Here is a 12,139-nt window from a genome sequence, read left to right as displayed (position 1 = left end):
TCAAAGAACCAAGTATTTTTCCATTTTATCTTTTCTTCCCCTCCTTTTTTTTTGGGGGGGGAAAAAAAAAGCGTCTTTTCCACCATGATCTGTAACAGCAGGGAAGCTCAGGTGCCAGCATGTTCACTGCCTGCAGGCTTCCCTGGGCAGTGGAAGGAAGGGCTACCCGCATCGGGTGTGCAGTCGAGAGCACGAGTAACAGAACCTTCAGGTCTTCCAAATGGGGAACCTCCTGGATTGGAATTCACATGGCAATGAAATAAAAATAATTCTGGGGACTGACACAGTTGCTGACTTTTAGATCTGCTAAGAAGGGCACTTTACAAAACAAACTACCACCCGCCAAGCACCAGCGTAACAGAAAGGCCATCTTACACAGGAAATGCAGAAAGGACAACCTTAGAATCGACACCTTTAAATCAAATACATTGAGCTTTATGAACCACTTAAGCCTTCTTTTTCTCATCTTAAAAACACCATGAACTAGTGCCGACTCAGTCACCCACCAAAAACAGAAATTATTATTATAGCTTCCCCAGCAGTGGTCGCCTCTCCCTGTAGAAAATGGTGGAACCAAAAAAGGATACAAAAGCTCCAATGATGAAAACAGGGCTGAAAACGTGCTTCTGGAAGGTAAACAGCGCCAGGCCCATGTAGGAGAAGATGAAGTTCTCTGCCAGGAAGTGTAACACCTCAAAGAGCTACACAGAAAGGGAAAAGGAAGCCGTAAACCCCGCGAGTCCCCCGCCTTGTGTTCACAGACAACTCATGAGGACCCAGGGCTCTCTCCCACCTGCTTTGTTCGACTTCTTGATTCCACCGACAGATTGTTGTAGGTGTAATGAGCTTGTGTGATTCCACAGAAAAGGACAGCTACAACGCCTGGCGAGAGAGTTTAAAAAAAAATCAATGGAAAAAAAGAAGCAGGAAAAATCCTTACTGAAACAAAAAGCTAAGGTAGGCCGGCCCAGCATATGCAACTTCGTGAATATTTTTGAAAGTTTCCTATTACAGCAGTCCCCCCTTATCTGTGAGGGGATACATTCCAAGACCCCAGTGGATGCCTGAAACCGTGGATAGTACCGAATCCTATAGTTACTATGTTTTTTCCTATACAGTACAGCATGGATACGCTGGACAAAGGGACAATTCATGTCCCAGGCAGGATGGAGCAGATGGCGTGAGGTTTCATCACGCTACTCATAATGGCGTGCAATTTAAAACTTATGAATTATTTCTGGAATTTTCCATTTAATATTTTCAGACCATATTTCAGTCGACTGCAGGTAACAAACTGTGGAAAGCAAAACACAGATAAGGGGGAACTACTGTACTGAAAGCTCCCCCTGCCCTCACCACTCATATCAACCTTTCTTTATCCCAACGCTGCCTTCCTTCAAAGCCAAGGCTCCTGACTTCTCCCCTTGCTCCAGTTTTAAGGGCATTCTCTCCCCTCCTCTAAACTCCTACTGAATTTATCATCTGTATTTGGCATTTAGCATTCATTCCCTCAAAGAGACCGTAAGGGCCTATCATACACTTTTGTCATATTCCTCTCTGTTCTTAGAATGAATGAATTTAATTTCAGACTAATGCTTTGTATTTCTGCATGGTTTAGGGTTTCAGACAAAACAGATCCAGAGTACTAGATCATTTATCCAAGCCCTGATGATCTAGATTTCCAGTTGATGGTAACCATTTTGTTGTGTAAGACAACTGACACAACTTGGACTCTGCCTATACATTTACATATAACTATCAAGTTTTAAGGAAGTGGGGCATTTTATAATGCTGCATATAAAGACATGTTGCAATATTTTGAAAAGATGATAAAAGGACTTCCTAACTACCTGGATTATGTAGAGTAATTGTACTTGAGTTTTCTAACAGAAAAATTCAGTGATTTATTTATTTACTTTTTAATGAGAGAATGTGAAGAACTAAAACCACATGATCACTCACACTAATATATGAAACTGGCACCATAAAAACATGGTATTGAAAAACAATGACTAAACAGACCAGAGGCAAAACAAGGAAAAACTGCCTTCACACTCAGCTAAGTAGATGCAAAATTATCTTTAAAAGGATACATATTTTGCTTGCTATTGCTACTATTTGTAAAATAATGTAGCAATCTAGATGAGGCTACAAATAAGATGTTAATATATTCAGTAACCTTTGAAGCTAAACATCTACTTCTAGTTGGAATAAGTACTCAGAGACATAACTGAGTTTGAAACAATAAACTTTATCCTTTAAAAATATGTAGCTTTGGGAAACTAAATTATTCATAAGGCAGAACACCAGCCTTGCTCAGCAATCCCCCATATGGACACTCAGTGAGCAGTTAATCAACTCCATGCAGCTGCTATTTAAGAATTCTTCCCTTCCCTCAAGCTCCCACAGACCCCGCTACAGTGAGGGGAAGGATGGCCCAAGGGTAGAGAAAACAAACCTGTAAACCCACAGGCTTCTGCCAAAAGGAACGTGCTCCAGGACATCAGGAAGAAGAGTGCCGTCTCCAGCAGGGGGAAGCAGTGCAGCTTGGTAAACTTGGTTACGTCAGCCCCTGTCAAGGAACTCGTCTCCAGGAACAAGTATCAGGGTCACCAAGAGCCACAGTCTATTGGCCCAGGATGCCTCCCTACGGGCTATCTTTTCCCTTCAACTCTTCTTCTGGGGCCCCAAAGCTGCTGCTTGGTTTTTTTTTTTTTAATTTTATTTATTTATTTTCCCCCCAAAGCCCCAGTAGATAGTTGTATGTCATAGTTGCACATCCTTCTAGTTGCTGTATGTGGGACGCAGCCTCAGCATGGCCAGAGAAGCGGTGCGTCAGTGCGTGCCCGGGATCCGAACCCGGGCCACCAGCAGCGGAGTGCACGCACTTAACCACTAAGCCATGGGGCCAGCCCTGCTGCTTGGTTTTTAAAGTAATAAAAGTTAAGCTTTACAGTAGAATAGAGGTTACCGAGGGCTGGGAAAAGGGGGAAAGGGAGGATACTATTTAATGGGCACAGAGTTTCTGTTTGGGATGAAAAGGTTCTGGAAACAGATAGTGGGGATGGTTACACAACACTGTGGTTGTACTTAACGCTGAACTGTATACTTAAAAATGGTTAAAATGGCAAATTTTATGTTATATTTTACCACAATTAAAAACATTAATAATGTAATATACCAAAAGCCACTTAATTGTACACTTCAAGTGGGCGAATTGTATAGTATGTGAATTTTATTTCAATAAAGATGTTTTTACAAATTTAAGCTTTCTAAAGAAACTGGAAATGGGTTTTCTGTGCTCTTTGCAATGTCCACAGTTCTGAGAGGCACAATCTTGGCCTGAGGTGTGACTGGCAGGTTAGTTCTGGCAGTGCCGGGAGTGCCTCACGCAGGCCTGGGAAGACAAAGAGGTCAGACTCTGACCTCTATGGGTTACTACAGCCTGAGTCCACAGCAGGTGCCTAATGAATGCATGAGAAAGAAAGAAAGAAATGCACAACTCCTGGGGCAACTATAAGGGTGCTGGTGTCACCTTTTGGGACCAGAGATTCCTCTCCTAACACTGCCATTCCATGGCGGGCCAGCCTGAAACCATGTCATGAGTGGTTTCACTGAGCACTATAAGTCCCCAGGGCATCAAAAGGGCCTCTGTGAAGAAAGCCATCTAAATCTGCGCTGTCCAATATGGTAGCCGCCAGCCACATGTGGCTACTGAACACTTAAAGTGTGGCTAGTCCGAATTGAGATGTGCTGTAAAAGCAAAACACATATCATATTTCAGAGATTTAGTACATTAATAATTTGCATAAGTTTGGTTAAGAATTTGTACATTGACTGCAGGCTGAAGTGACGTGGCTCGCATTTGTGGCGCCCATTACATTTGTATTGGACAGTGGTGATCTAAATGCCCATGAAAGAAGGGATGATGAAGGGCTCAGCACACCTGTGGAGGGCTTGCCTGCTCACTCCCCACTTTGCTTTTACGTTGGTTGGTTGGTTTTTAACTAAATATTGTGCAGTCCTTTGCTTAAGGAAGACCACCTTGCAGTAATTCCCACTGATGGCCCCCGGCTAGTTAGGGCCACGTTAGCCCCATTCGGCCCAGAAGAGCAGACACTCCTGTGAGGTGGTTCCTGATTCCCAGCCTCCTCCGGGCTCTTCAGCTCTTTTCACCCCCCTAAAACTGATGCTGCCCCCAGGCTCTCGTCTCCAACTGGTTTATCGGAGGGAGAGAAAATGCAAAGGTGAGGACAGAGCTAAGCCTAGAGTTACTCTCCCAAACATTTTCTGAGACCCTTAGCTAGGCACTTGACTGCCATGTTTCACCAAAGGGACATATTTCAGGAGCCCCCAGACCCCAGGGGAACAATCTCTTTAAGATTCTGATCTGAAAGGAAGAACTGAGAACTTTCTTTTTTGTAAGTATCATGCCACATAATCATACCCAGGCAGGCGCAGAAACTGCCAAAAGGATATTAGAGCAGTCACAACGCCAGTCACAGCTCCCATGGTAAAAGAGCCACTAAATATACCTAGAAAAATGCCAACCGACTTAAAAAAGGCCGCAGCATCGAAGGCATGAGTGTTCAGCCCCGCTGGCTGGTAGGCAACAATAGACCTGGAGTTTAAAAAGAAGAGAGAGTTAAAAGGGACCACACTGGTTTTATACCATGATACCTAAAAATTTCTACAACCATAGGTACCTACACTCTGCCGAGCACTCTCTATGGTGTATTCATTCAATTTAATCTGAATCTAGTATTAGCATTCGGATCACTGCCGACTGGACAAAGCAGCATAACTTTACCAACAAAGTTGATAAACCTCATTTAGAAAAACACCCAATTCAATATTTACCACTTTTAAGACAGGCCTCTGAATTTAGCCCAGTGCATTCAGGAAGCCAGAGTCTCTCTTCCCGGGCAGAAATATTGTTACTTACGAGGACAGTACAATGGCAACAGCATCATTTAGAACGCTTTCTCCAAACAGAAGTGCATAAAGGTCCACATCTGCATGCAATTCATTAAATATCGCCAGTACGGTCACTAAAAAGTGGGCCAAAAGCATATTAAATTAGTTTCAGTTTCTGACTTTAAGCCATTGATGACAAATTTATAGAGGCAATTCCTATCTTTGGTGGGAGAGGGTGGTCTGGGAGACAGTAAGGGAGTCAAAGACGGGTTGTCTGTATATGACAGAAATGAAAATGGCTTCCCAATCTGAATGAGGCATGATATGATGCTTGATCTCATAATGCTGCACCGAAACACTGCGTTTTCCACTGTAATCCCATCACACTTTGAAAATCTCTCTATTACAGAACTTAAAAAAATAATCACATTCATGTGATTTGGCTCCACCCGTGAGCTGAAATCTCTTTGAAGGCAGAAACCCTATTTTATTGACCACTGTGCTCCCAGAACCCAGCACAGCGTCAGGGCACAGAGAAGGTTTTAATAAAGGTTTGAGAAATAATGAAAGTCTTCACTTATGACAGACTATACATAATTACACTTCTCAGAGTCGTCACATTTCTCAGGCATTTAAGAATCAGCTCTTCTCCAGATCAGCAGTTCTCAAACTTTTGGTCTCAGGACTCCTCTACACTCGTAAAAATTATTGAGGCGTCCAAAGAGCTTTAGTTTTGTGGGCTATGCTATCAATATTTACTACATTAAATAAAAAAGAAAAAATGTAAATATTTATTCATTTAAAATTACTAATAAACCCAATATATGTTAACATATTTTTAGTGAAAAATTATATTTTTCAGAACAAAAAAAAATTAGTGAGAAGAGAGCCATTGTTTTACATTGTTCAAATCTCTTTAACATCTGGATTACTGGAAGACAGATGGTTCTCCTATTTGTTTTTGCATTCAATCAACAGATAGTCAATATCACACATCATGCAGCCTCTGGAAAACTCCTCTCTACTGTACACTTGTGAAAGAATGAAAGTAAAAATGAAAAATAATGTATTGTTATCATCATTAAATCAGTTTTGACCTTATGGACTCACTGAAAGCGTTTTGGAGTTTCTCAACTTTGGTTCTACTGACATTTTGGGCCAGATAATTCTCTGTTGTAGCAGGCTGTCCTGCGTACAGTAGGATGTTTAGCAGCATTCCTGGCCTCTACCCACAAGACACCAGTAAGTAGCATTGCATACTCACTCCCCCTCCCACGAGACAACCAAAAATGTCTCCAGACATTGCCAAATGTCTCCTGGGAAGCAAAATTACACCCAGTTACGAACCACTGCTCTAGATATATACATGCAGGCAGGGTTCTCTCTCAACACTCACACCCGACTACCTTCCTCTTTGTTAGTTTCTACGATAAGGACTTTAAAAACTAAAAACTCACTTCCCCAGCTTCCCTTGCAGTGAGTGCCACCTCTTCCTGCCTGGAAGAGGGTGGAGAGGCTGGGCACAGCGCAGTCATCTTGCTTCCATGGGGCAACTAATGTGTGTCTGAAACCCAAGGGAAAAACTAGAGAAACTGAGTGCCTGGATGCCCGATTGTAGCGGGACCTCTGGCACCAGCTCAGGACCATTAGCCAAGATAAACAGCTATTTGGTTAAGCTAGTAGTAGCCAGGTTTTTCTGTTATTTGCAGCCAAAGGCATTACTCATTGATACAATTAGAAAACTAAACCAAACAAATACTTAGCTTAGTGAATTATTATAAGCCAACCACTTTTGTAATCATCATCCAGTTCAAGAAATGGGGCTTTGCCAGCCCCTCTGGAAGCCCTCCCATATGTTCCATCCCAATCTTAAACCCCTTCCTTCACTCAAAAGTAACCACTAACCTCATTTTATAGTAATCATTTCCTTGCATTTCCTTACAGTTTAATCATCCAATGTATATTTCCTGACACTATCATTTGGTTTTGCCCATTTTTAAATTTATTTTTAAAAAATATTTTATATCTCTTTTACTCCATGAGTTCCTCCCCCCCATTCCTTTCTGTAGGCTCTCTTATCATAATGCTCTATTGTTTGGTCCTCTCATTTCTGAATTTTCCAATCCTGATTATACAGTTCTTTCATAACTTCTATCATTTTCCTAATTTCTTTTAGCTTCTGCTGGAATATTAATAAAGTTTCATTTGCTTTGGGACCCCATTTTTGATATGACTTAATTATTTGTAACTTGATTACTCATAGGGGTTACCATCATTTTTTTCTTACAGTATGTTTGCATGAAGTTCAACCTCAATCCATTTCTGCTGCTCATATTAAGTGAGGTGGGTAGGGGGTAGAAGGCCCAGAATAGCTCTCCTAGTTTCATGGCTCTAGGGCTCCCTCTTCTGGTTTTACACTGAAGTATTAAAAATATGGCCTCTGGGTATAGCCACCACCCCAATACTTTCTGAGATCTGCTTCCTCTGGTCTCCTCCTCCATTAGTATCCGAGCTTTCTTTCTCCTTTAACCCCCCTCATCAATCAGGGTCTGTGGTCCTAGCAGTTCATTTTTAGAGAGTGGCTCTGTCCCTCCAGAGAGATCTTTGCTGAGTATTTTCTGAGCCCTGAGGGCCCAGGTCACTCTAGCAGCCTCAGACCTCCTCCAGTCTCCTTGCCCTCACCCACAAATTGAAGCCCATAAAGCCCCCTCCCAGTTTTAACTATTGTTATCCGACGTGCCCACAAAGTTCTTTACTCCCAGTGAGGACCCCTCCTTTTGAGAGTGAATACTTGTGGGAAATTTCTGGCTTCCCTGACAGTCAAAATGATCAGCAGCCCCTCCTGTCCCCTCCACTTGCTCCTGTACAGCTGCTGTACCTCTCCCTAAGTCTCACGGGTGGTTTGACCCCACCAGTTGATATCTGGAGATTCATAGGGATACTCTGTCAGCTAGTTGTGTCTCTATGTTTTTTTCTTTCCCTGTCCTGCTTTCTCTGTTATTTTTTTCTTTTTTTGTGAGGAAGATCGGCCCTGAGCTAATCTTCCCTTTTTGCTGAGGAAGACTGGCCCTGGGCTAACATCCATGCCCATCTTCCTCTACTTTATATGGGACGCCGCCACAGCACAGCTTGCCAAGCGGTGCGTTGATGCACACCCGGGATCCGAACCGGCGAACCCCGGGCCGCTGCAGCAGAGAGCGTGCACTTAACTGCTTGCGCCACTGGGCCGGCCCCTGCTTTCTCTGTTTTTGTTAGGGATTAAGGGAGATTCCAAAACTACACTGCCCCCATTATGACTTCCTTTTCAAAAAGTTTAATTCATTTATTGAGAGTAAACAAAGAATAACTTGGATTTGAAAAATGTCAACTATATCATGAGGCTGCTCCAGATAATTACAAATTTATGCACTAAAATCACTACTCTAAGCATTCAGATGCTAACCACACATCAACAGGGGCACTGCCAGCACTATGGTTCCTAAAGGAAATGTCATCTTCATGACACAAGAGACAAAATCAATCTCTTCCCTCCACCCTTAAATACAGTTTATCAGGTCACACAACAGGAAACATCTTTAGGGATTAGGCTAAAAAAAGTTCTTACTTTCTGGATTATTTATTACATGAACAATATTTGTGGCTCCTTACAAAAAACCTGTGATGTTTTTACGTGTCAACTCGACTGGGCCTTGAGGTGCCCAGATATTTCACTAGACATTATTCTGGATGCAACTGTGAGGTTCTGGATGAGATTAGCATTTCAATCAGTAGACTGGTTAAAGCAGATTGCCCTCCCTAATGTGGGTGGGACTCATCCAATTCATTGGAGGCCTGAATAGAACAAGGCAGAGTAAGGGAAAATTCACTCTCTGCCTGACTGTCTTGGAGCTGGGAAATCAGTCTCCTCCTGTCTTTGGGCCTGAACTGGAACTACACCATTGGCTTTCCGGGTTCTCAAGCCTTTCAACTACAGATCTGGGGACTTCTCAGCCTCTATAATCTCATGAGCCAATTCCTTATAATCAATCAATCTCTCGCTCTCTCTACACACACACACGTCTTCTATTTGTTCTGTTTCTCTGAAGAACCCTAATTAATACATAACCTGTACTCTAGTATCTTATCATATATGACATGAGAATTGTCTTGTTTTTAACCTGATGTTGAAGAAAAATTAACAATAATAATAATAACAACAACAATTATTAAGGACTTAGCAGGAAGCAAGCACTACACTAATCATTTTACAATCTTATTTAGTCCTCATAAAACCCTACGTGGGTAGTACTGTCATTTCCCCAATTTAGAGACGAGAAAACAGGCCCATATGATGGGCTGCTTTCTGCTGCAGTATCAAAATTCCTAAAATCTCAGTAGTTGAACCCAAGAGAAGTTTTATCCATTACTCATGCAACATGACCACTGGGGGTTGGCACCAGAGGCCTCTGCTCACTTCAGTCACTCAGAGACTCAAGACTGGTGGAGGCTAATCTCAACGAACAGAGCATAGGGCTGGCAGCCCAGGAGACCTGGGGCCCAGCACTTTATCAGTCAGGGTCGTGTCAGGAAACAGATGGTACTCTCAAATTGAGCAATTTGAGGAGTGTTTAGATTATGTATAGAAGTGTGGGCAGAGTACAGGAAAACCACAAGGAATAGGGCAGTACTTGAAGCTGGAAACAGGGAGCTTTTATAGCATCCCTAGGCTGAGAGGGTCCAGGGAAGGAGTGATTACTGGAACCAGGAGCTGCGTGGAGAGGGCTGCCTGATAGGAGCTTGCGACCTTTGATCAAGGGACACAGCCAGCCCACAGGGACCCTGCATCTCCGCCCTCCTTCCAGTCTCCCACTGGTGCTCCCCTGTGGACAAATCCAATGGGAAACTAGAAGGCAATGGAACCTTTGAAATCTTCCATACAAGTCAGCCTCCTGGCACCGAGAGGAGAGTGGAAAAGGGTGACAAGGAAATCTGGAGGGGCCATCCAACTGGCTATGAGAACTTGGCACACAGCCAAGTTCAAAGATTTAGTAAAGTGAAGGTTTGAGCCACATGATTCTCAAAAGCCCTTCTGACCTTTAAATACTGTTTTCCTAAAATATTACAGCTATATAGTAAAAAATAATGTATATTTAACTCATTTATCCAGGACAATAAAAGCTAGCTTGCATAATTAATAGTAATAACAATTAACACAGCACTGATCTGATTTTGGCTGCTCTGAATTTCAACTTCTCATTCTCCCTGCCCATCATCTTATAAAACAGGGCAGGAACTCTGCCATGCCCCTCCTGAGCAAGCCTGTGCCTGACCAAGATGAGGAATATTGGTTCTGACAAGTGGAAGAGGATTGTATGTGTGGGGGTGGTGACAGGCTGGGTGAGTGGCTTCTAAAGGGAGGGAGTAAACAGACTGCTTGCCCCACAGCAGGACCCACACAGCTGTTTCCAAATGGACATGAATTGAGAAATGACAATGAACTGACTGAAGACTGCTGGTATGGGTACCTAAAAAGCAGGAAAAATAAAATAAAAGAATAGCTGATATAGGAAGAAGGAAAAATCAAGAACCTGAATTTGTTCATTCAACTAACTATTCCCAAACACTTCATCTGTGTACTAAAGAGCACTTAGCACTTGTGAACACTCAGTACAAAGCGGCAAGTACTGCTATGTACAAATATACTTGACTCAAGAGCTGTGGGAGCAAGTAGCTGAAGGAGTAAGGGAATAATAACTAGGCAGGTGGCAGATTTGAACTGAGTCTCAAAGGATAAGCAAAAGACTGGCCAGCTTGGGTGACGCAACTAAAGAATTACTCTTTGACAACACACATCACGGATTTTGAAACCTGTGAGTAGGCCTGATTGACTCAAGGGATACAAAAGTGACAGAATTAAAATGAGAAGAGTCACTTCATGATGGTTCACAGGAAGGAATAGCACTCATTTTCTCTCGTAGCTGCCTAGGAGTGCACTACAGCTTGGAAACTTACTTTAAATGGATCCTCAATTCAGGAAAGAAAATGTAAGTCCACAGGGCCGGCCCCGTGGCTTAGCGGTTAAGTGTGCGCGCTCCGCTACTGGCGGCCCGGGTTCGGATCCTGGGCGCGCACTGACACACCGCTTCTCCGGACATGCTGAGGCGGCATCCCACATACAGCGACTAAAAGGATGTGCATCTATGACATACAACTATCTACTGGGGCTTTGGGGAAAAACAAGGAGGAAGATGGGCACAAATGTTAGCTCAGAGCCGGTCTTCCTCAGCAAAAAGAGGAGGATTAGCATGGATGTTAGCTCAGGGCTGATCTTCCTCACACACAAAAAAAAAAACAGTTAAGATGGTAAATTTTATGTTATGTGTTTTTTACCACAATGAATAATAATTTAAAAAGGGAAATGTATGCCCTTCTTAGAAAAGCCATGTCAGTCTGTTATCCACTTACTGGTCTCTTCCTCCACGATTTCATGTTGATACTACAGTCTCCCTACTGCAACAAAAGTTAATGATTGCTCGGAACTTTTTAAGATTTAAATAATGGAATATCATAATGGTAAAGCCAGATATGCAAATACCTGGGTCAGTGGCAGAGATAATTGCTCCAAAAAAGAGACAATCTGTGTAGTAAAATTTATCTGAGAGCTGTCCCACAATCTTCATGAGCTTCACCACACCATACATGAGATTTCTGTAAGAAGAGAAGGCAAACTACATCAGAAGAAGAAAGGAAAAGAAAACCCTCCTAATCAAGCAACCTAGCAAATACACAAGCACAGCAGTACTAGAATACTGTACCTCAAGGGAGGTGTGTGAAAACATCAGGCAGCTGCTGTGGTTGGACACTTACCAGGAACACGTGCAAATAAGACTTGGGCACCAAGTAATAGTTTGCAGTTAATGTCATCTTGTTGAAACATCTAAACATTTCACTTTTATAAGTTTTGTTTACTTACAACTATAAAGTATGGTCCTCAATTAGCAACAAAGTTAAGGCATCTTAAATAACTGGGCAATAGAGAAGAAAGGAAGAGAAAGAACCCTGTATAATGTGTAATAAATTATGACAAAACTCACAGGATCCTAAGATAGTACTTTAAAGTCATGGAAATGAGTGGACTGAAGTGGGAGAGAAAAAAATGGGTTGGTCACAAAGATCCAAGGGATCAACCTTCTTTGCCAAGAATTATTTCAAGGAAGGGAAAAGAGGCAAAACTCTCTAACCA

The 12,139-nt window shown here is 42.5% G+C and overlaps 2 protein-coding genes across 2 annotated transcripts in view; both read right to left on the bottom strand.

Moving 5' to 3' along the window:
* The window catches only part of LOC101398697 (uncharacterized), a 727,039-nt gene that overhangs the window by 154,338 nt on the left and 560,562 nt on the right, over positions 1–12,139 (bottom strand).
* Positions 1–12,139, bottom strand: part of SLC9A7 (solute carrier family 9 member A7) — a 163,642-nt gene that overhangs the window by 60,032 nt on the left and 91,471 nt on the right. The window contains exons 5-10 of the mRNA XM_087427197.1: positions 11,492–11,604; positions 4,946–5,051; positions 4,475–4,621; positions 2,459–2,559; positions 794–882; positions 588–701 (exon numbers count right to left, since the gene is read on the bottom strand). Coding sequence (XP_087283323.1) covers positions 588–701; positions 794–882; positions 2,459–2,559; positions 4,475–4,621; positions 4,946–5,051; positions 11,492–11,604 — 670 coding nt within the window. The remainder of the gene's footprint in view (positions 1–587; positions 702–793; positions 883–2,458; positions 2,560–4,474; positions 4,622–4,945; positions 5,052–11,491; positions 11,605–12,139) is intronic.

Source organism: Ceratotherium simum, chromosome X (assembly GCF_057802395.1).
Source record: "Ceratotherium simum simum isolate JZ-2026a chromosome X, ASM5780239v1, whole genome shotgun sequence".
NCBI lineage: Eukaryota > Metazoa > Chordata > Mammalia > Perissodactyla > Rhinocerotidae > Ceratotherium > Ceratotherium simum.
The sequence above is the reverse complement of the archived record's forward strand: the minus strand, read 5'-3'. Positions and strand labels throughout refer to the sequence as shown.